At 38.3% G+C, this 25,872-nt stretch overlaps 1 protein-coding gene across 1 annotated transcript in view; it reads left to right on the plus strand.

Moving 5' to 3' along the window:
* UTRN (utrophin) overlaps nt 1–25,872 on the plus strand; it is a 467,571-nt gene that overhangs the window by 102,325 nt on the left and 339,374 nt on the right. The window contains exons 4-12 of the mRNA XM_081829379.1: nt 9,987–10,079; nt 11,735–11,812; nt 12,161–12,253; nt 14,376–14,548; nt 17,090–17,205; nt 17,885–18,045; nt 22,436–22,639; nt 23,572–23,753; nt 24,684–24,834. Of these exons, the coding sequence (XP_081685505.1) occupies nt 9,987–10,079; nt 11,735–11,812; nt 12,161–12,253; nt 14,376–14,548; nt 17,090–17,205; nt 17,885–18,045; nt 22,436–22,639; nt 23,572–23,753; nt 24,684–24,834 (1,251 nt within the window). The remainder of the gene's footprint in view (nt 1–9,986; nt 10,080–11,734; nt 11,813–12,160; nt 12,254–14,375; nt 14,549–17,089; nt 17,206–17,884; nt 18,046–22,435; nt 22,640–23,571; nt 23,754–24,683; nt 24,835–25,872) is intronic.

A 25,872-nucleotide genomic window follows, 5' to 3' on the forward strand; every position in this document is an offset into this window, starting at 1 on the left:
AATTGTACTTTAAATTAGTTGCATCTGAAAATATTTGTCTCTCCTCTCCTAATCAGTGGATGCTCCATGGTGCAAGGATTGTTTATTTTGGTCACTGGCACCACTTCTGGCATTTAGGAGGCCCCCAGTGAGCCTTGATAGGCTTGATAGATTAGTCAATGACAGTGACAGAAACATATTTAAATGCCTGATACTTTATATCCATAAACCAGTTGGTAGTGGTTATATTGGAAAGAGGTAGGAGGGAGTATAGAATTGAGTGCAAAATGGCATAAATGGAGTTATTTCATGGATATGAATACATTTTTGCTGCATTTACTCACAAAAATCGACAAACAAATCCAGATATGCAGTTTCCCTAATTACCTGTTTTTTTGAAGTTGCACTGGTAGGTTTAATACATAAGATTCGCATGCTTGCTGCATAGGATTCTTCAAATAGAATCCTCCTATTAAATTTGGGTGATGAAAAATGAGATTTAAAAGTTAAAATCGGCTCAATTCATTCCTTGATAAGGGATTTGGTAAAGAGCTTGAGAATATTGAATAATATGGATCTAAAACCATCTTTTGATTTTTCACTTTATAAAGAAATATAGCTAAGGCAGCATTCACTATAAATATATATTCTTTTTGCTGCAAATCATGTTAATATGTTACAGAGATATGCTTTAGAGTTTGGGAATCCCGAGAAGTCATCCGGTGTAGAACAGCTTATGGTTGTTGGATTTTAAAAAGTTATGAAGAGCTCAGAAGAAAATGATTATCTAAAGGAGCTAAGAGTTAGGAAATTTAACATTTATTCCTGGATGTGCTGCTCATTTATTTATGACCTCAGGCAAATTATTAGCCAATTTTCCCAGGTCACTTGGTTTTTATTCCTTTAGCTATAAAACACACTTGATTGTAATTACTTGCCTTATATTGCTAAGAAATATTGAGGCATTATTATGAAACATTATAGGAGATTATAATTACTTAGGAATGCTAAATTAGGACCCTCTCAGGTAACCCTAACTTGTGGTACCCCTTGTCTGTGCTACACATATATTTTAAAACAGAAATGAAAAAAAAAAAGCATTGGCTCATTAAACCCACTTCATTCCATTGTCTGGTGGGTAAAGCTTGAGTGTTTTGTTCCTCTCATCCTTAAGAGCCTCTGGTTTGTTAGTAGGCTGGTCTCCCGAGGGAGGCAGCAAGGGCCTCATTGCTTCACTGTTGGGAACTTTCTTCTGACTCCCAGCCTGCATTTTGTTTGGCTGACTTTCAGAGCTGCTCATCTGGCAGAGCTGAGACATACAAATTGCAGAAGCTCTTTTATCAGTTTGGTGAGGCGATTCTCAAAAGAGGTTTAACAAATAAAGGTTAGACAGAGAATGTGTAGACTTCAAAATGCTGAACTTTAGTTTGGGCAGATTTCTGCCTTTCCCTTTTTGTAGACAAAGATGAGCCAAGTTTTCATATACGTCACTAAATTCCAAACTTGAAGTTTAAATTGATGGAGCATAAAAGGAAAATCTGTGAAGCATTTTTTTTTTTTTAATAGATTTCAATGTGGAGAGCTATTCAAATGGGTTCCTTTTGGAGGCAGTGGGACATTGCTTTTAGTGTCCTATTGTTTTGTCCTCTTCTCATGTTGGAAGTTGATGGTCACAAAAATGAGAGTGGGAAAAGATGTGTAGGAAGCTTTGTAGAAGATGGGGCCAAGAGCCCTGTGCTCACTGATTCTTTGTAGCAATCTTGCTGGCTTTCCTTGCAAGGTGTTTAAAGACCTCCTTAGGCATTTCCTTGCACTCATTTTGCTCTCACTGGGTGGAATCATAAAGTTGATATTGACCATCATAGGTCTTCATTCCACTGGTGAAGCTTTAAGTTTATAGTTGTGATGAACCTCATTTTATCAGTTTGCTTAATCTTGACTAGAGATACTATTCTTTGTTTTAACCTGTTATTTATCGTACGCAGTAATACACATCACAAAAAGTTAGAAGAAATCCAAAGAAAATATTCTTTGAGAAAAAGCGTAACATTTTTGTTATAAAAAACTTAAAAAATATATTTATATATAAACATAATTAACCAAAATGGCATTGTTCATGGTGCTCACTGATACTGACTTTTAAGAAAATGAAGAATTACAAGAGCCAAAAGGATGCTGAGATTGGTGATTCATAAATGAAAGATTCTGGCTTTAAAAATGTTAAAAGAAATATTAAATTATTTTGCTTATTTCTTTTGGAGTTTTAAAATAACCAACCCCTTGCCAAAAATGATCAAAAACAGAAAACAATAAAAAAATAAGAGAGAGGTGCTAAAGCTTACAATATGTTATCAGAAGCTGGGGACATCAGGTTAATCTCAGATGAATCTGAGAAGAATGCAAATACGTTATGGTATATATGCTATATGGTATGTGTGTATATATGTACATGCCATGTATATGCATGAATACATGTGTGCACGCACACACACAGTAAACAGTGGAGATTGTAACTGAATTGCATTGGCTGCCTCAAATCCTGTTTTGAAAATAGATAGAGCATAAATAACAGAATAGCTGAACAATGTCAAAGGGCTCATATATTATTTGTTTGTAAGATACCTTATCAGATATATTAGTTGTGAAAGCATTTAAAAATTAAAAATTATACCCAGTTGTAACTTGATTATTTATAATGAGATTAGGTAAATCATAGGACAGATTCTGCCTGTGTACTGTATCTGTTACTTGGTACAAATTTGGCAGAACCACGCTAGCTCATGAGTCCCTCTTAATGTGCTCAGCATGCTGTGTTGGTTTTGTTTACATCTAGGTTCCGAGGGCCTTGAAGGCAAGGCCTGCATTTGTCAGCTGCGGGGGGTCGATGTCAGCCTAGCAACTCCAGAAAGAAGGCACTGATCAGTCTTCCAAATGGAAAATACAAGTCCTAATTTTGTCTCTGGTTGGTTGGTTGTTGCTATAAAGAATTAGCACTTGGCCCTTTTAAGAACTCCAAACTAGACTTCCTAAATTTTACTTTCTTATTCAATCTTCTGCAGAATTTTTTTTTCTATTACCACTACTACTATTGCTGAAAAACTTGGCCTCTATGATGGAAATAACTGTGATTTGGGAGTATCAAAGAAGGAGAATAAGACAGTGTCAGATTAGAGACAGGGTGGGGACCTGATCACAGAGGATCTTTTATTTGGATTGTCTTTGTCTATAATTAGAGTTATTCTGGCTCTCATGCAGAAGCAAAGGGTTCAATTAGCCTGGTCCTGGAGGCATGAACTGGAGTGGGAGCCATGGTGACAAGGAGAGGTGGTTACCTTTGGAATGTGTTTGGAGGTAGAAATGTGAGGTGGGGAGTGAGTGGGAAAAAAAGAATCTGAAATGACCGACTTTTTCGTGTTTTGTCTGAGCCAGTAATGACTGCTGGTGTTCTGTATTGAATCATGTTCTTTAGTCTTTGGCTGGTGTGGTATCTGTGTGTGTGTGTCCTTTCCACAGAGTTTATCAGTTCCTCAGAGGACTCACTGTTGACTAAACATACATTTCACTTGCAGTCATGCCCTGTGCAGAGATTGCTCATCAGTCGCCCGATGATCTGCTATGCCCGTGGACACAATTTGTTTATCTGCACGATGTTTTCAGGAAACTACGAATATCTGGAGATTACACAGATAAATTCAGATTTCCAGGTTCTTTTGCAAAACCAGTAGTCCTGCCCACAATGACCTGTGATTCCTACATGGCTGTCAGTGGCGGGAAATGAGTACTAGCTGTCGCCCGCAGCCTTTGGGCTGATTTCTCCGGGGGTGACGGAGCCCATCAGGTTGGCTTCATGTGGTTGTACTGTCACATGTCCCCATCAGTCTTTGCAGCTGCTGCCCTCCCGTAGACCCTGGCTCTCCTCATGCATTGTGATGACAGTTTGCTTGTATCCTCTGACACTTTTAAATCCAGAAGCTTCCGTGTCCAGCTGCTGGTTTTATACTGGCCCCTCTTGTCACAATTGTGGGGTTAAAGCTGGTGTCAGTAGAGTGCACAGAAGTATGGTGGGGGGGGAAGGGTTGGAGGAGGGGGTCACCAGAGCTGGTCACCTGCAGCAACTGTTATCTGGACTCATATCATGTTGCTTTTCAGTTTTTTAAGATTAAATGTGACCCACAGCTTATCTACGTTCCAAGTTCAAGATTGTTCATTTGTATTATTTTGTGTTTATTGGAAAACCATGAGAACCCTCTCTTGTGAATGAAGAGGGTGGCCTGAACTTGGCATTTCCGCAGGGCCAAGCACAAAGGGGTCATTCACCATATATTTGTCTGATTGAATTATTAAACTGTATTTTCTCTGTCAGAGAAGGCTCTGCAAATATGTCTTTGCAAAGAATTAAACATCTAAGTAAGAGGTTGACTGTCAGGATGAATCAGTTTTTAATTGTATTCAATGGTGACTACTGACATTTCCAAACAGTTTCCCAGGGTGGACCCCGTACTGAGAGCCTGTGATATGAAAGCACAGATACGTGTTAAAGCTGTGTGCTTGGGAAAAAATCGTCTTCATTTTGAGTTCATTTCAATGTGATATATATTTTGTTGCTTTCTTTGGGAAGTCATTAAATAGAACTCCCTCTATTCTGCCCCGCCCCCCATTAAGTATTTCCTTGCTTATATGTCACAGTCCTGTCCCCTTGTAATTTGAGTGGAAGCTTAGCACAGACTTTGAGAACATTGATTTAGAACCAGATTCTATAGTTATTAGATCCTGGTTCTGCCTCTCACTTGTCACATCACCCCTGTCTCGTTTCCCTCCTTTAAAATATTATTATCAAGAAATAACTAATACATGTACTAATACATCTAAATCTCTATAAATCTCTTAGAACATTTCTAAGTGGTTGCTGATACTCTAAGAACATTTCATGTTTCAACTGCCTGTTTTTGTATGGCCCACAAGCTAGGAATGGTTTTGACATTTTTAGGTGGTTGCAAAAAAATAAAAAAAGAATATTTCATGACACATGGATATTATATGAGATTCAAATTTCAGAGTCCACAACGTTTTATTGGAACATAGTCATCATTATGATTGGCTCATTTGTTTCTGCATTGTCTGGGCTGCTTTCATATTACAGTAGGATTGAGTAGTTTGGGTAGAGACCACCTGGCCAGCAGTGCCTAAACTAGGTACTCTCTGGATCTTTCCAACACAAATTTTCTGACGTCTGCTCGTAGGGCACAAAGCACTGAATCAACATATGTACAGGTGTTACTCTCTTGGGTGGTAAGTGGAACTTAACCTTTGGCATAATCTGGTTTTTTCTATCTGTATATGGGACATTCCTAAGTTGTATTCGTCAGGAATATGTACTTTCGTAGTGACTGGCCCTGTGTGTGGCGAGTGTGGGTGTGTGTTCTCTGTGTAAGCTTTGAACTGCAGTTTTGGATTTGTATGAGCCCAGGTACTTTCCTTTACTTTGTCCAGTGAGGAGATTCACAGGCTGTATTTCCCCCTCTTTGGCCATCCTGCAGGTGTAATCCTTGCGAGGAGTCTCAACGGGAATATATACTGATAACACTATCACTGGAGTGGGGTGGGAGAGTGTTGGAGAAAGGGACACAGCACAAAACACGTTTTTTCCTGATTGCCGTTAATATTCATCTGAAATTTGGAGACAGAATAAAGAAATTGTGTTGCTGTTACTGTAGGGTTTTGTTTTATGTTTTTTTTTTTTTTTTTAAGATTTTATTTATTTATTTGAGAGAGAGAATGAGATAGAGAGAGAGCATGAGAGGGGGGAGGGTCAGAAGGAGAAGCAGACTCCCCGCTGAGCAGGGAGCCCGATGCGGGACTCGATCCCAGGACTCCAGGATCATGACCCGAGCCGAAGGCAGTCGCCCAACCAACTGAGCCACCCAGGTGCCCTTGTTTTATGTTTTTAAAGAAAATAAGGGCACTGGTTATACTGTATGAATGATAGACTTCTAGAAAGACAGGACTGTGTCTGGGTCATGTTTGTTTCAACAGAATGTTCCACAGGGAGCTTTTCTCAAGGTTTGTTGCTCAGTATACCAATGAACTAGACAAGTGAGAGGGGAAAAGAGTGTCTCATCTAGAAAAATTGATGCTACTCCTAATGCCTCCTGCTTTGCCATGGACCAGCAGTGGAGCTTAGGGAAGAATCTAGTGAGTTTGCTGTTGAATTATGGCTTGTCTCATGGTGCAGACCTACAGCACAGTGCTCTAGTCTTACCATGTTCATGGCTTTGGAAGGGGATGTATCCCTGCCGGTCATCCTCTTAGTGAATTTGGGACTGAGAAGATATTTGTCTATGAACCGACACTAACATGTACTCAGGTTCAGAATCTGCTTTTACATTCTTGCCTGGGATGAAGAGGTGCTTCTTTGTTTTATTCGTTCTTCCAGATATTGTTGAAATTTTATGGCACTTTTATGACAGTGGAAACATTGAAGTTATGCTCCTACTATGAATGATAGTATCAATCATTTATTGAACATCTGTCATCTTCATTTTTAATAGATGAGCAAATAGATATGGAAGGGCCAAGTAACTTGCCCAGAGTTATATGGCTAGTGAAAGGCTTTTTTGTTATTGAGATCACTGATGGGCATTCATAATTGTCGTATGGGCTAATATTTATATTTACCTTATTTTATATTGTGCTGGTTTATGTTATTTTATTTATTTATTTTTTTAAATTTTATTATGTTATGTTAGTCACCATACAGTACATCATTGGTTTTTGATGTGGTGATCCACGATCCATTGTTTTTATGTTATTTTATTTATTTTTGAAAATGGATAGTGGATTTGAGAAGACATTATTAGCTGTACTTGTTATCAGTAATTTTTAAATTAAATAATTTTTTATACTTTATTTTTTCATTAACATATAATGTATTATTTGTTTCAAGGGTACAGGTCTATGATTCATCAGTCTTTCACAATTCACAGCGCTGACCATAGCACATACCTTCCCCAATGTCTGTCACCCAGCTACCCCATCCCTCCCACTCCCCTCCCCTCCAGCAACCCTCAGTTTGTTTCCTGAGATTACGAGTCTCTTATGGTTTGTCTCCATCTCTGGTTTCGTCTTGTTTCATTTTTCCCTCTCTTCCCCTGTGATCTTCTGCCTTCTCAAATTCCACATATCAGTGAGCCACTCTGGAAAACAGTATGGAGGTTCCTCAAAAAGTTGAAAATAGAGCTTCCCTACCACCCAGAATTGCACTACTGGGTATTTACCCCAAAGATACAAATGTAGTGATCCGAAGGGGCACATGCACCCCAATGTTTATAGCAGCAATGTCCACAATAGCCAAACTGTGGAAAGAGCTCAGATGTTCATCAACAGATGAATGGATAAAGAAGATGTGGTATGTATGTGTGTGTGTATATACGTACATATATGTATACACACACCCTCCCCCACAATGGAATATTATGCAGCCATCAAAAAATGAAATCTTGGGCGCCTGGGTGGCTCAGTTGGTTAAGCAACTGCCTTCGGCTCAGGTCATGATCCTGGAGTCCCGGGATCGAGTCCCGCATCGGGCTCCCTGCTCGGCAGGGAGCCTGCCTCTCCCTCTGACCCTCCCCCCTCTCATGTGCTCTCTCTTTCTCTCTCAAATAAATAAAATCTTTAAAAAAAAAAAATGAAATCTTGCCATTTGCAGCAACGTGGTTGGAACTAGAGGGTATTATGCTAAGCGAAATAAGTCATTCAGAGAAAGACAATTATCATATATTATCAGTAATTTTTAAGATCCTTTCTATGCCTAGGTATCCCTCTTTGTTATTTATTTATTTATTTATTTAATTTATTGTTTATAAAAGATTTTATTTGAGAGAGTGAGAGAGAGCGAGAGCACGAGGGGTGTGGGGGTTAGGGGCAGAGGGAGAGGGAGAAGCAGACTCTCCCACTGAGCAGGGAGCCCAGTGCAGGGCTCCATCCCAGGACCCTGGGATCATGACCTGAGCTGAAGGCAGACGCTTAACCCACTGAGCCACCCAGGCGTCCCTCGATATCCCTCTGTTTCTCCCATGAGCTTTACCTATATTCCTGACCCTTCATGCTCAGAGCAGAGTCACTCATCTCTCCCTGAAAAGGAATCCGGTTATTTGGTGGCTAGTTCTCTGAAGTGTACTTTGGTGGGCTTAGAGAGGAGGAAGGTAAGAGGTAGCAGATGATGAGGGCCACTTCTTCCCTTTGCTTTTACAGGTGATAGGTAGGAAGTCTTTAACACAAGGAGCTCCCCCTTGCTCTACCTCCCGGAGTATCCCCTCTGGACCCTTGGGCCATATCTCACACATCACGCAAATCAGTTTGTTATTGTGATTGATGGAGATAATCCCCGTATCCCTGACACCAGCACTGCTCACCAGAATGGCAGCTGGAACAAGAAAAGCTGCTTTGTTTCAGACACAAATAAGCCATAGTATATTATTATTATTATTATTTTTTTTACTGATTCTGTGGCAAAGACTTGACCATACTTCCCCTCATTTGGAGTATGTGAACTATCCAAAAGCCATGCTAGTCATCATTAGTTGACAATACTTTATATTTAATTAAAAATGTAAATATCGGGGCGCCTGGGTGGCTCAGTTGGTTAAGCGACTGCCTTCAGCTCAGGTCATGATCCTGGAGTCCCGGGATCGAGTCCCATATCGGGCTCCCTGCTCGGCAGGGAGTCTGCTTCTCCCTCTGACCCTCCCCACTCTCATGCTCTCTCTATCTCATTCTCTCTCTCAAATAAATAAATAAAATCTTTAAAAAAAATGTAAATATCAGGAGAGGAGGAAAAATGGAAGATGCTGAGTTTTAGGAAACCTCAGAATGGCTCCCTTTCCCCTCCATTTCAAGCTCAGAGTCAAATTGTGCTTCATATGACTTTATGTATGTTTTCTTTAAAGATTTATCTATTTATTTGAGAGAGCGAGAGTTCACGCACATGCGTGTGAGCTTGTGGGGGGTGGCGGGCAGAGGGAGAGTGAGAGAATTTTCTCTCAAGCAGACTCCCCTGAGCGCAGAGCCTGATGGCAGGCTCCATCTCATGATCTCATGACCCTGAGATCATGACCTGAGCCAAGAGTCAAACACTTAACCGACTGAGCCACCCAGGTGCCCCTGTTAATGTTTTTTAAAAGCAAAAAGTGAAAAAGATTAAAGGGGAATAATTTGATACAACATAATGATGTCACACTTATTACATTGTGCTTTATAGTTGTCTAGACATTTTCACATAATATTATTTATTGGATTTTTAGCCTGTGATGCAGAGGAAGGTTAAGAGGTTGATTTAGGCTTACCAGTTTGTTAATGGTCAAACTGGAATTAAAACTGAGGCTTCCTGGTTTTCTGTGTAGTAATCTTCCTATTGCATATAGCCATCAGATCATACAGGATCTGCCTGTCGATGGGTGGGATTTTCTGGCATCAGACACAAGAGTTTGTTGGTTGGTGGAAGTTGGAGCTACTTATCAATTAGGGATGCAAGTGTAGGAATTCTATAAGCTTTGGCATTTGAAATACTGGATTGGTACCTTACTTACACACAGAGCCCAAGTGTCATAATTGTTTAGAAATTATAGCTAGAAGTATGGATGCAGCACCAGAGAACTGAAATTGTGGACAAAATGACCTGTTCCTGTATTTTTCAGTGCATCTCTTTATCATTCCTTCTCAGGGATATATACCATAGTCAAGACATATGGACATTACCCATAGCTTTATTTTGTAAGAAATAATGCAACTTATAAAAGAAACGATGCAGTTCATATTGTTCAGCTTAAAGCATTTGTTATGGATTTCAGAGTTCTCTGTAATTATGTTTCTTTCCATACAAGGCAAAGCTGAATAGTCTGCTGCCCATCCACACTTTTAATTGGAAAAAAATGAAACCGCTCATTTATTTGCCACATATGTATGGAATTTCTGCTGCTAAAGAAACTGATAATTTACTTTTTCCTTTATAGAGTGGAAAACCACCCATCAATGATATGTTCACAGACCTCAAAGATGGAAGGAAGCTCCTGGATCTGCTGGAAGGCCTCACAGGAACATCACTGGTGAGAGGAGTCATCTTTGAGAACCAGACTAACAGAGTGTCTCTCATCATTATTGACTTGAAGACCCTGTGGGGGTACTTACAATGTCAAGGCCCAAATAGGAACATTTAAAAAAAAAGGTGGTTCAATGAATCTTTGAGACAGCATTATTGAGGCTTTATTGAGGGCTCTATTTTTTTTTTTTTTTTAAGATTTTATTTATTTATTTGAGAGAGAGAGAATGAGAGACAGAGAGCATGAGAGGGAGGAGGGTCAGAGGGAGAAGCAGACTCCCTGCCGAGCAGGGGGCCGGATGTGGGACTCGATCCCGGGACTCCAGGATCATGACCTGAGCCGAAGGCAGTCGCTTAACCAACTGAGCCACCCAGGCGCCTGAGGGCTCTATTTTTATCAGAGATAAGATTATATATTATATTGATTACTCTCAGGGAGCCCAGGACAGAATTACAAAAGAAGAATGGCTATGGAAAGAGGGCATAATGTTTTGAATAGTAGAAAACACATTTTTTGGGGGCGCCTGGGTGGCTCAGTCGTTAAGCATCTGCCTTCGGCTCAGGTCATGGTCCCAAGTCCTGGGATCGAGCCCCACATCGCATCAAGCTTCCTGCTCCGCGGGAAGCCTGCTTCTCCCTCTCCCACTCCCCCTGCTTGTGTTCCCTCTCTCATTGTCTCTCTCTGTCAGATAAATAAAATCTTTAGAAAAAAAAAGAAAACACATTTTTTGTTTTTTAGAAGATGTCAGTTGTAGAAAACACATTTAAATGTTATTTAATAAACTTAAAGAGTTGCTAAAAGCGATGGCATTTAATTTTACTCAGTTTTTCAGTATTATCTTTGTTTCTTCATCAAACCCAACTCTATTACTTTACGTGTTATACTCACACAGAAATAACTCTGCTAATGAAGAGGATGCATTTTATGGGTACAAACTTTAACACTAGAGGTCGAATTACTATAAAAGGTAGAGGGAAATGCACTCCTGAAGATGAATTCCTTTCTTGCCAAAGTGTGAGGTGTTATACTCTGCCTTTTGCCTTCCAGATGGTGGGTAAGGTACCTGTTGGAGAGGCTGATCCCTCTCTCAGATAAGACTCCCTGGTCAGTGAGGCAGAAAGAAGCCTCCCAGATCACCTTGCCCCAGATGGCTATTCCTGCCTTCCCAGTGGGCCCTTGTAATGCTACCTGGAACCTGGGATAGTGCCTCTGAATCCTCCCTGCTCTGTGCACACTGGTGCGGTATGAAGGTGACATGACTTCTCAGTCTTCCTGTGTCCAGCCCTGTTTAGATAAAAGAAACTTTGTCCCGGGAGCATTGGTTACCAAACAGACCTGCACATTCGAATCACCAGGGAAATCCTTTAGAAATTCCAAACCCCTGCTACACCCCGGACTCATTAAGTCATAATCTATGGGGGTAGGATCAGACAGGCTTTGTATTTTTTGAATGCTAGTGTTCAGGCAAATAAGGGACCTACTATCTCAAGATGTTCGTGGGGTAATTTGCATTCTGTCACCACTAGCCTCCATGGTGGCCTGAGAAGCCAGCCCGAGCTCCTGGCAGAGAGGGGTTCTGCATGCTGAGCTTCTCTGTATACCTCAGTGTCGTTGGCACTGTGGAGAGTCTGTCTCATTCAATGTCACGTTTTGTTTTCTAGCCAAAGGAACGTGGTTCCACAAGGGTCCATGCTTTAAACAATGTCAACAGAGTGCTGCAGGTTTTACATCAGGACAACGTAAGTTTGCGGTGTGACTTTTGGGGTTTTTTGGTGCCATCAGGATTATTTATTGTCAGATCAGCCACCTGCTCTGTGCATTGTCATCAACTGATTTTTGGAAACATTTTTCTTATAATAAGTATTGAACCTTTTCTGTGAGTGAGGGAATAGTCATGCTTTTTCTGATTACTTTATTGATATATTGTATAAATAATACATTTTTGAGATTTAGGTATACCTGATTCTGAAATTTCTTATCATTCACGTATATTGCTGTCCAAAGGTGCTAAAACAAAAGTCTTGGCTTCTGTGGCAAAATTGTCATAAGAGAGTTTTGTTTGTTTGTTTTTGTTTTTTTCTTAATAGGTAGATTTAGTGAATATAGGAGGAACTGACATTGTAGATGGAAATCACAAACTGACTTTGGGATTACTTTGGAGCATCATTTTGCACTGGCAGGTGGGGAAATTTTCAATCACTTCTTAATAGAAATTGAAAATGTATCATTTGTGTGTTAGTTTCTTAGGGCTGCCATCCCAAGTACCACAACCCGTGTGGCTCCAACAAGAGAAATTTATTTTCTCAGCGTTCTGGAGGCTAGAAATCTGAGATCAATGTGTTAGCAAGATTGGTTTCTTTTGAGGCCTCTCTCCTTGGCTTGTGGATCGCTGCCTTCTTCCTATATCCTCATGGTATTCCCTCTGTGTGTGTGTCTTTGTCCTGATCTCCTCTTCTTCTAGTCATAATGGGTTAGAGCCCACGCCTATGATCTCATTTTACCTTCATTAGAAATCCTATTTCCAAATACAGTCACATTAGCCGGTAGTGGCAGTTAGGACTTCAAGAATTTTGGGGGGACATAATTCAACTCATAGTAATTTGGAATGAAAGAGTCTGACAAACAGCTGTATTCTCCTGGCATAGAAAAAAAAGGTATCTTTTAAAAAAAATATTAAATTTAAAAAGTTGACATAATTTCAGATTTATGAAAAAAGTTGGAAAAATAGCTTAAAGAATTCCTGGATACCTTTTACTCAGATTACCCAAATGCTGACAGTTATTATCTGTATTTCTCTGTTTTCTCTCTTTCTTTCTCTTTGCCTAAATAATTCAGTGTGTATTTTGTAAAAACAAGCCTTTTTCCTAAAAGCAAGGAATTCTCGTATAACTAGAATATAATGTTAATATCATAATATACATGTACAATATATAATATAGTGCTGGTGCTAATATTGTTAAACATATGATAATTATACACTAAAATAATATATAATTATTAAAATCAGGAAGATAACATAAAAACAATACAGTTAAGTAATCTATATATCTTATGGAGATTTTGTCAATTGCCCCAGTAATAGCCTTTATAAAAGAAAAAGAAAATACAAAATCATGCATTACATTTATTTGTCACATCTCTTTAGTCCTCTCTAGTTTTTTGAGCCCTTTGTATTTCACGATATTAACCTTTTTGAAAAATACTGGACAGTTACTTTGTAGAATGTCCCTCCATGTGGGTTTGGCTAGTATTTTCTCATGATTAGATTCAGGTTATTCATTTTTTGCCACAGGGGCACAGAAGTGACGTTGAGTTCTTAGTATACCATATCGGGAAGCACGTGCTTTCTGTTAGGTTTTTTTCTGGCAGTATAAACTTTCATTGTTTGGGTTAAGGTGTCTCCCCTGTAATGAGACTGCCCTTTGTTATTAAAGAGTAGCTTGTAGAGCTATACTTTGAGACTGTAAATATTCAGCTACTTATCAAACTACGTTTCCATCAGTTTTAAGATCCATTCATAGTTCTTACCTGATAATTATTGTGATGCTTGGCAAAAAGTGATTTTCCAGTTTCATTGTTCCTTCTACATTTATTTGTTGTCTTTCTAATTGTAAGGAAGAGCTTTCCCTTGTCTCTTATCTGTCTACCTATTCATCCATCCATACATTTATATATCACTGTTCACTCATGGATTTTTACTTATTTGATAGGTCAGTTATCTTTCACTATCACTATTTATTTTGCAAGCAAGCCCCCTTTAGTTGGCTCTTGTGTCCTTTTCATATGTCCACATCATTCTTTGAACACTTCCTTATAATATATGTACTACTTTAGAATAATATAAAATAATAGTTCTATATTATAATTGTTATTACCATCATGAAATGTACTTCATTCTTTGATTTTGTGGTTAGTCAAAAGTTCTTCCTTTCTCATTTTTGTAGAAAATAAGAATTGTTTTCCTCTCATAAAAAGGTGTTTGCTAAGTGTATAGTATTAAAATATTACTTTGTGGCTGTGAAAGCAATGTTCACTGTCACCAAACCTAATATAAATATTGCTAAGATGTAGAAAATACCATAATGCCTAAAGGTGAGGTAAAAAATTACTTCTAAATCCTAGTACCGTAAAATGATTACTGTTAAAAACACATTTATCTTTCCAGTGTTTAAGGGAAAATTTTGAGAAAAAATGAATACCAATTACCTGATCCGTGATGGTTAATTAGTGTAATATTCCTTATTCAAGGACTTGATTCTAGCAACTATTTTAAGTTATAGGCAGTGTGGTTTTTTTGAACAGGTAAAAGACGTCATGAAAGATGTCATGTCAGACCTTCAACAGACAAACAGTGAGAAGATCCTACTGAGCTGGGTGCGCCAGTCTACTAGGCCATACAGCCAGGTCAACGTCCTCAACTTCACCACCAGCTGGACAGATGGACTTGCCTTTAATGCTGTGCTCCATCAACACAGGTGAGATTTGACCCTGCTTAGATGTGGGCCTTACAGATTTGTATCTCCTCGCTCTCTCTCCCTGACTATCCCTCCCTAAAGCCCCTTCCCCACTACCACCACTCTCCTCTCTGCACGTGCTTAAGCATTAAGAAACATTAGTCTTCATTTCCGTAGGACTCAAACACCACCGTGCAATGTCCTTGGTTTCTTCTACATATTTATAAGTTTAAAAAATGTAAAATAATTCACATAGTTCAGTCCCACTCGTTCAGCACTAACCAGTAATATATACGATGAACTGTGTTAAGTTTTCATTCTCCTACTGAAAGGAAACCTCTATAAATTCAGTGTAATCTCAATTAAATAAAGACCATTGATTTTTTTCATAAAATGTGTAATTATATAAAAGACTAAAGGCCCAAGGAGAGCCAATACACTCCTGAAGAAGAACTAGGTTGAAGTACCTCCCAAACAGAAGTAAAATTAGTTATGAAGCTATATTTATTAAGACTATATGTATAGTACTATAAATAAATACGTGAATATAATAATGGTCTGAAAAATGTGAAATTGCAAAGATTTGGCTGTTTTGACATATAAGAATGGCAGTTTCATATAATTCAGCCTAACAGAATAAAGAACTCAGAAATAGCTCCATCCTGCTATACACCTGAGCTGATGTGGATGAGCAGATGAATGGATAGTATGGGACAACTGGTTATCCATATGTGAATAAATAAATTGGATCTTTACCTCACCATACCCAAAAGTAACTCCAGGTGCATCAGGGATTTAAATGTGAAAGGCAAAATTTATTGTATGTTTTATTGCTATTGTAAATTATTTATTGTTTCAAGTTCTGTTTTCTGTATGTTTTTTGCTTATATGTAAAAAATGCAGTTGACTTTTCTACATCTTAGATCTGGAAACTTGTTAAATTTTTACAAATTTTACAAAAATATTTCTGTAATTGCCTGTTTCTGTAGGGTTTTTTTATTTTTTTTGACTATCCATGAATCATAGTAGTTTCTTCTCTCCTCTTCTCTTCCCCCTTCATTTGTGCCTTGTCCTTCAATACAATATTGATTTGAATTAGTGATAGTGAGCAGAATGTTTTGTTCTACATAATGAAGGGAGTAGTTTCAGTATTTTACCACAAGACTGATATCTGCTGTAGCTCTTTTCATATACTTTTTATCTGGCTAAAGAACTCCCACACCCAAGTGTCTTTCACTTCTTCTTTATCAGTTTTTTTTTTTTTTTTAAAGATTTTATTTATTTATTTGACAGAGAGAGACATAGTGAGAGCAGGAACACAAGCAGGGGGAGTGGGAGAGGGAGAAGCAGGCTTCCTGCGGAGCAGGGAGCCTGATGCGGGGCTCGATCCCAGGACCCTGAGATCATGACCTGAGCCGAAGGCAGACGCTTAACGACTGAGCCACCCAGGCGCCCCTCTTCTTTATCAGTTTAAAGAGGATTGGCCTTTCTTCCTAGGTGGTTTAGAGATGTTATCAAAGAACTTGAATTTTAGCCAAAGCTTTCCCCCAACTATTACTTAATTGATTTAGCAAGTATGTGTGGACTGCCTTCTACATGCTGGGTATAGGGTGTATAGCAGAGAACAAAACAAGCAAAAATCCTGGTCCTTTCAAATAGAAGGAGAAAGACAATTTAAAAAATGATAATGTAGGTCATATAGCATTTAGAAATGGTAAACATGCTGAAGGAAAATATATTGGGCAAGAGGGGAGGAGGGACCTGGCATTTGGGAAGTCAGTGGGTGCAGTGGCATGAATAGGAGCAGTAATAGGAGACGAAGTCAGAGGAGGAACTGGGTATGGGAGTGTGGCAGGCAAAGCCCAGAAATTAAGTGGGTCTAAGATGCAAGAACAGATAGAGTATAAAGAAAATTATCAACTTTTGGGTAAGTCAGAGCAACAATAATGTCCAACTTGCTGGATTAAAAGAAAATCGAGATAGAAAGGAAATACTAGACAATAGTAGTATGGAGGGAGATGATTGATGGAAAGTTCTCTCAGGGTTTTGTTGCAGTAGTATCCCATGAACAGATCAAAGCTGGATTTTCTATTCTGCTAATCTTGGTCTTTCAGTTGGAGAATTTAGCCCATTAACATTGATTGTGATAATTGATGTATTTAGGTTCATTTTTACCTCTTGTTCTAAGCTTCTCATTTCTTTTAACTTTTCTGTATTTTTTTTCTTTGTTATCTTATATGAATAGGTTCTTCTTCCCTTTTTTTCCTTTACTATTTGGGAAATATTATATACCATTTCTAAGCTTTTCGTGGTTACTTCACAGATTTTAATAGGCATATTTAACCAACACAAAAAACTTAGAATATTTTACCTATTGTTTTCATATTGTAAATTACTTTAAAATAGATATTTGACAAGCCTTTGGGATATAAAAGATAAAAATTTCTTCATTTAAACTCACAAGTAAAATAATCTAAAACTGGAATGTATTAAATTATAGCAGTGACTACTTTTGTCCATATATTTCATTTTCATTCAGTTTTATTTGCATTGTAATTTCAGACCTGATCTCTTCAGCTGGGATAGAGTTGTCAAAATGTCCCCAATTGAGAGACTTGAACATGCCTTCGGCAAAGCTCAAACTTATTTGGGAATTGAAAAGCTGTTAGATCCTGAAGGTATTGTTCAGTGTTTAATTTCAACCTTGATTTTGCTATACAGTTTTGAATACTTGAAAAATAGTGTTTTTTTTTCTTCTTTTTAGAAAGAGTTATGAGAATTCTGGATTGTTTTTTCTTTTGAAGTATGGTGCAAGCCATTTCATTGCAGACTAGTTATTAGTACTATTGTACTTAATTTGTAGGATACTTCTGGGGGAAATTTAATTACGTCATTGGAGAATAGTTACTTGATACTCCCATAAGATTTAAAGGTTTAGGAAAATATAATTATTAGAGAAACAATTTAATATTTGGCTTATTTAATTAAAATGCATTTTTATGTGGTCTTCTTGCATATAATGTGAAAACTTTAGTTACAGATATTGCAGAGTTGAATTCTGAACTTATTTTCATATTATAAATAAAGTATGTGTCATCTTAAATGGTAGCTTATCTGAACATTTTGGGGAAGCTTTTAGGGAAGATTTTTAAGAAATAGGTTACTGAACAAAATAAATAATCTTTTGTCTCATCTCTTATTATATGAACTAGAAATTTACTGAGCTCTGGTATTACAAAGATTATATACTAGTATTGTTTATGGGTACTAAGGGTAGTTATTTTATAGCTAATATTGAGCAGTTCACATATTTTGGACATCTAATTTAAGCTGCTTCTTATTTTCTTCCACTTTTAGATGTTGCTGTTCAGCTTCCGGACAAGAAATCCATAATTATGTATTTAACATCTCTCTTTGAAGTGCTTCCTCAGCAAGTCACTCTAGATGCCATCCGTGAAGTAGAGACACTCCCAAGGAAATATAAGAAAGAATGTGAAGAAGGAGAGATTAGTTTACAGGTACAGGTCAACTTTTATTAAAATGTTTGACTTGCCATATTTGTTTTCTATTAGGTACTAGATTAAAACACTTTCAGAGGATTCTTTTCTTGACTGAGAACATCTTGGGTTCTCAGCTTACATAGGCATAAGAAATTCAGTTTATCAGTTAGCACGCTATCATATGTCACCTGCATGTAATGGAGAACCATAGCTCAACTGATTTTATTGAGAAGGAACATACATCATTTTACACAATAAGGGCTGGAGTTAGAGCCCAGGGCTGTGAGCATGCTGCTGCACGATAGGCTTAAGAACCTACATTTTCCCATCGTCTGTTCATTTTATCTTTGTTGTCATGTGCTGAAGCTGGTTTTCCCATATCAGCCTAGTTTGTTCTAAGTACTAATCTTTGTTTCTTTTTTTTTGCCACTGAAAAAAAAGTTTTTAATCATTATATTCTCACAAGGGCTATCAAAATATAAGCTTTATTTCCCCTTTCATTTAGGAGGAGTAATTGACAATAGGCTATTAGGTGAGTTTTTCATTTAAGGACTTCCAGTGGTTTTATTCACCAGAATATAAATGTATATTTTGGGGGAGATATTTTTTCTTCCTGAATTATCCTATCTTGAATCAATCTGTATTTGCTTATTCTGCTTTAGTCTAACCAGTTCTCTTAATTCATAAAATGAGAGAATCTTAACAGTTGGAGGAGACCTTTTCAGAAGTCATTTGGTCCAACATGTTAGCCAACTCAGCAACCAAGGGATATACATGGATTTCAAAATGATAAGAAATACATTTTAGAGAGGCAGAAGGCATGGGCTTGGAAGTTCAAAGTTCATTCCTGTTACTATTTGTTTTGAGTTGCTTACTTACCTTTTCAACCACAGTTTTATCTGAAAAATCTGGATAAAACCACCCACTTAAAAAAGCACCTACAGTGATATTGATAGACATTCAATATGCAGCAGCTACCATCACTGTAACTTTTCCTTCTAAATTTGTTTTGGCATTGCCATTTATCTTCATTCAAGAAGTTCCTTTTTAAAAAAATGTTAGTTAATTCTCATATAATGACAATGGTCTTGAGTTGGCATAACACTGGTTTTTCATTCTCCAGGGCTCGAGAACTTACTTATTCTTTCAGATTTTCTTTGGGTAGTAGGTACCAATCCTTTTATATTCTCCATTTCAAAAAATAGCATGATTTACAGAAAAAGAAAATAACTTATTGAAGGAAAGAGGGCAAGAGATGGGCCAGATTCTGAACCCAGGGCTCTTTAGTAGTTTTGAAAATCAAGTGATATTTAGGAAAAGCCCTAATGTTTTATAACTGACTGAAAAGAATGCTGAGAAGCATTTGTTTCGAGTAGCATAGCTATCCTTCATTAACGATTCCCTGCTAATTGGCTCAGATAATCTTCTGAGGTTGCCTTTCGGTTTTAAAATCCTTTCTTTATTGGATCGGGTTCCTTTTGTTACAAAGATGGTATATTTTACTTCGTACAGTTAAAGCCATTCTTTAAAAGGAAGGACATTTCAGTTGCTTTTCATGATGTACAGATAAAATAATCATTTCTGGTTTAGTGCTCAGGATTCCATGATAAGGATTAGAGAAGCCATTTGCTGTTTGCTTAAGAGCAAGTGTATTAACATTAACCTCTTCATTTTCATGCTTTCATTAGTGCCATAGAGGCTGAATTAAGTTAACTGAAGAAATAAAATGTGGTCAAGTTTTAATCATCTACTCTTTGACAGAGTTTGCCACTCTCTACTTTCCAGTGAACACTGATAGCCAGCCTTCCTCTCTTGTTCTTCCTATAAACATATGCTGTAGAGTATTAGGTGGTCAGCAAATAATTCTTGCATTTCTCTGTAAATCAAACTTTCAGTTGAAAGTCTCCTCTCATGTTTCAGTTAATACCTTCTGAACATTTGCAGCTAAATAATGCCTTCCACTTCACCCCTCATGGATCGTAGGGCCCATCTAAGTGACTGTTGGCTGGTCACTCACTGTCCTTGTGCTCAGATATCCTCATTGTAGTCTAGAGGTTTGGTACTAAATGATATTCAGGGTTATTTTGTCTCCACAGTTTCAGGAGTTTAGGTCCAGAACTTACCTCATTTTCCCTTCTCTGTCTTTGGCACCATCTGTGTCTTAATTATCCAGTGTTTCATCTGCATGCGCCCTGATTCATTTTTTTAACTCCTGCATATGGTTTACTGGGTCTCTTTGATTCTTCCACCAAAATGTTTTTGGTGTGTGTTTTCTTTCTGTTGCAGCCTTCATGCTAATTAAAGGCCTCATCTTCTCTTTTAATTTACAAGGCCCAGACTACCTCTGCAGTTCATTTCAGGCCGCTGCACCGTAGCCATGGTGGACATTGTCTTCTCTTTCCCCAAGACTTTGTTCATGTGCCTTCCTGTCTATGAAATGCTCCTCCACCTACTATTTGCGTGGCAGGCTTCCTGTCTTTTCTGTTTTTTTTTAAATATCTTTTTTTTTTTTTTTAAAGATTTTATTTATTTATTTGACAGAGACAGAGATAGCGAGAGCAGGAACACCAGCAGCGGGAGTGGGAGAGGGAGAAGCAGGCTTCACCTCAAGGAGGGAGCCCGATGTGGGACTCGATCCCAGGACCCTGGGATCATGACCTGAGCCGAAGGCAGACGCTTAACGACTGAGCCACCCAGGCGCCCCTATCTTTTCTGTTTTAATGGAACTTTTTCAGAGAAGTCTTCCCTGAAATCCCCATATACACAACACACACACACACACACACACACACTGTTTCTTGCTGTCACAGTATTTTTGTAAACTGTGTTAAGAATTTTAAATTGTTCCTTAAGAGCATTGGAAAAGCAATGAAAGATTTTCAGCAGGGAAGTCTTGTGATGTGATTCTGTTTTCCAAAGATCCTTCTGCTCCTCTGTGACAAGTGGATTGTGGAGGTGGGAGTGTGGGTGACAGTGGTTAGCAGGTAGTTGTAGCTCTGAGGACAGACATCATTTTTTTGTGGAGTTGGAAGGGTCTGGATGGATTTGAGGTAGATGTTGAAGGTACAGATTGCTTATGCATTAAATGTGGGAAGTGAAAGAGAGAGAAACCAGGGTGGGCTCCCTAGTTTTTAGCTGGAGGAATTTAGTGCCATTCCAATGGGAATGGAGGAGACCACCGAGACAAGGTATACAGAAAAGAAAAAGGGGCCTGGAACTTAATTTTGAGGAGAGGCATTACTTAGAGGTTGACAAATATTATTTAACCAGGAGAAAGCAGGGAAAGGAGAGCCTGAAGACAGTGGGGAGTGCTCAGCCATGTGGAAGAAACATAGGGTGATGATCTCTGGGTTTGCTTGGAACAGTTCTGGTTTATGTGTGTTGTCCTGGCACCATTATTATAAAAAATGTTCTAGTTTGTTGGTTAATTACACGGTCACTACAAAGATGATGCTAAAAAGTGAATTTGTCAATGGAAAGGTTATTGGCGACATTGGCCAAAAACCTTTTGAGGTGAGTAGTGAGGACCAAAACCAAACTGGAGTGAAAGGGAATGTTATCGAACTATAGATGCTACATACATAAGCATTTCATATATTGTTCTCTATACATTTTTGTACGTTTGAAACACATATGAATTGTGGATGAGGGGTAATAAAGTGGAGACAGGCTGCACACAAATTTTAAAGAAGTTTTGTTCCGAACAGGAGCCCATGAGTGAGAGAGATAGTTGATTTGGTTATAAGATTTTAAAGTATATGAGAAAATACTCCATTGCTTAGAAAGAGCTTGAGATAATTTTATTGCACAGGTCCTTAAAAAAAGGCCAGCAAGTAAACTTGAGGGCAGTTGCCTCAAAAAATACCATCGATATACCAGCCTGGATGTGTGGCTGTGTTTCAGTGTCGAAAATGCAATGCAAAATGCAATTTATTAAAACTGGGGGTCAAAGCAGAGTTCCAATCTCTGTCTGTTTTTCTTTAAATTATATACATCCTTCAAGGCCCACTGTGTTCCAGATTTGCTATAAAACTTTCCTGTTTTAGCCCTTAGTGAACTCAAATAGCATCCCTTGTTGGATCCATGGAATTTATAACTTTGCTAATAGCCATTTTATTTTTGTTCAGAAGTGATTCATGTGGGTTATTTATCTCTCTCCAACTATATTAGAATTTGCATGAGTACAGAATCCATGAGTGCATTCCACTTTTGGACTCTTTGCCTTCCTAGCACACTTAATAAGTGCCTCCTGCCTAGTTCGTGGCATTGCGCCACACCCAGCTCCTGAGAAGTGGATGAATGCCTAAGCCATGGTGGAACCTTAAGGTTCTCGATACAGTGTGTCTTTGTTGAGCACTGTCTTGTTTTCACGATGCTCGTGGGTGTTTTCTTGGGTTTGTTTTTCTAGAGCTCAGTGCTGGAGGAGGAGCATGAGAGCCCTGGAGCAGAAACCCCCAGCACTGTTGCCGAGGTTGACATGGATCTGGACAGCTACCAGATAGCGCTGGAGGAAGTGCTGACCTGGTTGCTTTCCGCCGAGGACACTTTCCAGGAGCAGGAGGACATTGCTGATGATGTGGAAGAAGTCAAAGACCAGTTTGCTACCCATGAAGTAAATAATGTGTAGCTGATGAGCAGGCGACATCCACCATGCTGTCATGGTGGCTTAATCATGGGCTCTGCCCCGATGTGTGTTGTTTATTCACTTCTCCGCAGAAAGGTCATGGCATATTTTAGGACTTGTGATATTTAAATAGGACTTTGTTATAAAATTGGTGTGGGTCATTAACTGTGCAGTGGAATTAGATAGCAGATTTTGATCTTATCATGACTTGTGTATTCTGTGGAGCCACTGACAAAAATTAATGGGTGGTATTGCTTGTTTCTGAAGTTATGGTTATATTGTTATAATTAAAACACAGCATGGCTAATCAATACACCAGATCTTTAGGTTTTGAGTACTCCCTAGAAAGTGACTATTTTCATTTATTGGATAATTAAGCAAATGTTATATCCGGTGTTCCTATGTAATTTTATATAATGAAAATTTCCTATTGTTTTGAGAATATATATATTTCCTAGTGTAATGATTTGATTATATCGAGATTTCCTTTGATTAAGTAGTTTTTTTTTTTTTTTGGTGTGTTGCTATATTAATTGACAGGTTTTATTTGCTATTTTGATTTGAAAATAATAGAAATGGTAATATTCCTTAAGCAGTTCCTCTTGGGTGAGCATGGTGTTTTATTTACTCTATTTTCTCATAATTCCATGTTCACAATCAGTAGCATAATCAGCATTTATTTAAAAATAGCTGTTACTATCAGATGTAACATTGCCCTCTTTGATCTGTTCCCCTTTTTACTTAGGCCAGCTGCTTAGTTCCTATATTCAGCGCTTAAGCAATTGGATCAAAGTCTACTTTATTTATACTCTACATGGCTACTTTTTTCTGCAGCACTGATGTTAGGCATTAACAATTTAATAAGATTTTCTTTTTTCTTCAATGAGCAGCTCACAAATCAAAATGATGTACCTTTCTAGGCTTTTATGATGGAGCTGACTGCACACCAGAGCAGTGTGGGGAGTGTCCTACAGGCAGGAAACCAGCTGATAACACAAGGAACTCTGTCAGATGAAGAGGAGTTTGAGATTCAGGAACAAATGACCCTGCTAAATGCTAGATGGGAGGCACTTAGGGTGGATAGTATGGACAGACAGTCCCGGTGAGTGGTAGCAAAGAAATTAACCCTTTATTCCATCGACTGTGTTGCCCAGTTTAGCTCAGTTAAAGCCTGCATGTCTGTGAAGACAAGATAATTTCAGAACTTGGGGCGCCTGAGTGGCTCAGTCGTTAAGCGTCTGCCTTCGGCTCAGGTCATGATCCCAGGCTCCTGGGATCGAGCCCCGCATCGGGCTCCCTGCTCCAGGGGAAGCCTGCTTCTCCCTCTCCCACTCCCCCTGCTTGTGTTCCCTCTCTCTGTCAAATAAATAAATAAAAAATCTTTAAAAAAAAAAAAAAAAGATAATTTCAGAACTTGCCTTGTAAAATTTGCACTTTTCTTTTTGTAATATTGTTGGAATTTTGTGTGATCTGTTTCCTCTTTGATACGTTAACCGAATGAGAAGGTAAAGGTTGGAAGACAGAAATTAGCAAAAAAGGAGAAGACATTTCTTATGGACAGTTATCTCTTCACAGTATTAAAATTGGCTGACCATGAACTCTATCTGAAGACAGGACTATGTAGTATTTATCTAGAATTCCATTTTGTAACATTTTTTTTAGAGCAGTTTTTTTTTTCCCCATGGTTCATTTTATTTCATGTATTGTGTATTAAGGAGCAAGCTGCATTCCATTGCAATTTCCACCTATTTAATAAGCAGGAATTCCGGATTGAAGAAACAATGATTTGGATATGAATAGAGGGGGCTGTGATTTGCATCCTTTGACTCCATTTAATTGACTCCATTTAGGAAGAAAGTAAAAGTTTTTTTTTTTTTTTTTTTGCTTGTTTCTATATTTAAAGACTGAATGGTACTTTGAATGGTTAGACAAGACTGCATTCCCTTGCCCCATTTCTTTGGTGCCTGGAGCATGGGTTTGCCTTTGCAAAGGGAAAAAGCAGTGGGGCTGACGTGTGTTTATCCCCGGACAGGCTGCACGATGTGTTGATGGAACTGCAAAAGAGACAGTTGGAGCAGCTCTCCGCCTGGTTAACGCTCACAGAGGAACGCATCCAAAAGATGGAAACTTGCCCCCTGGATGACGATTTAAAATCCTTACAAAAGCTGCTAGAAGATCATAAAGTAAATCTGGCTCATATTTCTTGTATACCTTATCAAATATGAAAAGGCAGCACTCAGCCTTCTCAGGGGCTGATGGCTTCTGTCATTCATGCAGAGAGGGGACACTTCTTCAGTGTTCTCTTTTCTTAGGTGTCTGATAGGGTGGAGTTCCTGGGGGTGTGGCTTTTCTAAGCCCTGTGTGATAGTGCAGGTGAAATTTTACATAAGTACGTGTAGTTTTCTTATGAAAGTACTTAGTGTTCATAAGGCTCTCATGGGTTTTTGTTTTGGACCCATAAGTGGCTAAGGACCCTAGTGTATTGGCATTAATGCAGGGTGTGGGGAAAGAGGCAAACCCTCAGATTTATCTGTACCTAACCTTAATGAAAGCTGTGTTTCTTCTGTGATAGAGGAGAGTATCAGGCACTAGACGAGGAATCGAAATTTGGTAGACAATATAATTTGGCCACAAATTTAGAAGATAACTTTTCATAGTCAAGGAAAGGAAGAGTAAAATAGCCTCTCTGCAAATTGTTTGAAGAATTTTATTTTTCAGTGGAATATCTAGATAACTGATAAATAAAATCTTAGGGATACATTAAACACAGCTCAAGAGGCATTTAACAACACTGTTGGTAGCATTTAAATAAATTATCTATATACAAAAATCTTATGGCCTATCATGCTCTTCCCATGGAAGAGGGGAGAACAGGAGGTGTCCGTATATCCTGCATTGCTTTCCTGGGCAGCTAATCTGAATGGCTTCTGACTTTCAAATACCATCCCACTTACCTCTCACCTTACGTTATGCTTCACTAAAATGATCTGACTCTGTATATTTTTTTTGTCTTACAAAGTCTATGTTCTTATCTTAATTTCTATTATATTCACTCAAGCCATCTATTCCACTTTTTTTTTTTTTTTTTTTTTTTGCCAGCACTTGTAAATAAGGGTGATGATATTTTCAACCTGCTTTGGTTCATAATGAAATGTAAAAACGTATAAGGGGCTTGTTTCATTAGTAGAACACTTAGGGTAATGTTGGGAAATTTAAACACG

This window comes from Leptonychotes weddellii, chromosome 8 (assembly GCF_054177405.1).
Source record: "Leptonychotes weddellii isolate Sample4059 chromosome 8, ASM5417740v2, whole genome shotgun sequence".
NCBI classification, from domain to species: Eukaryota; Metazoa; Chordata; class Mammalia; order Carnivora; family Phocidae; genus Leptonychotes; species Leptonychotes weddellii.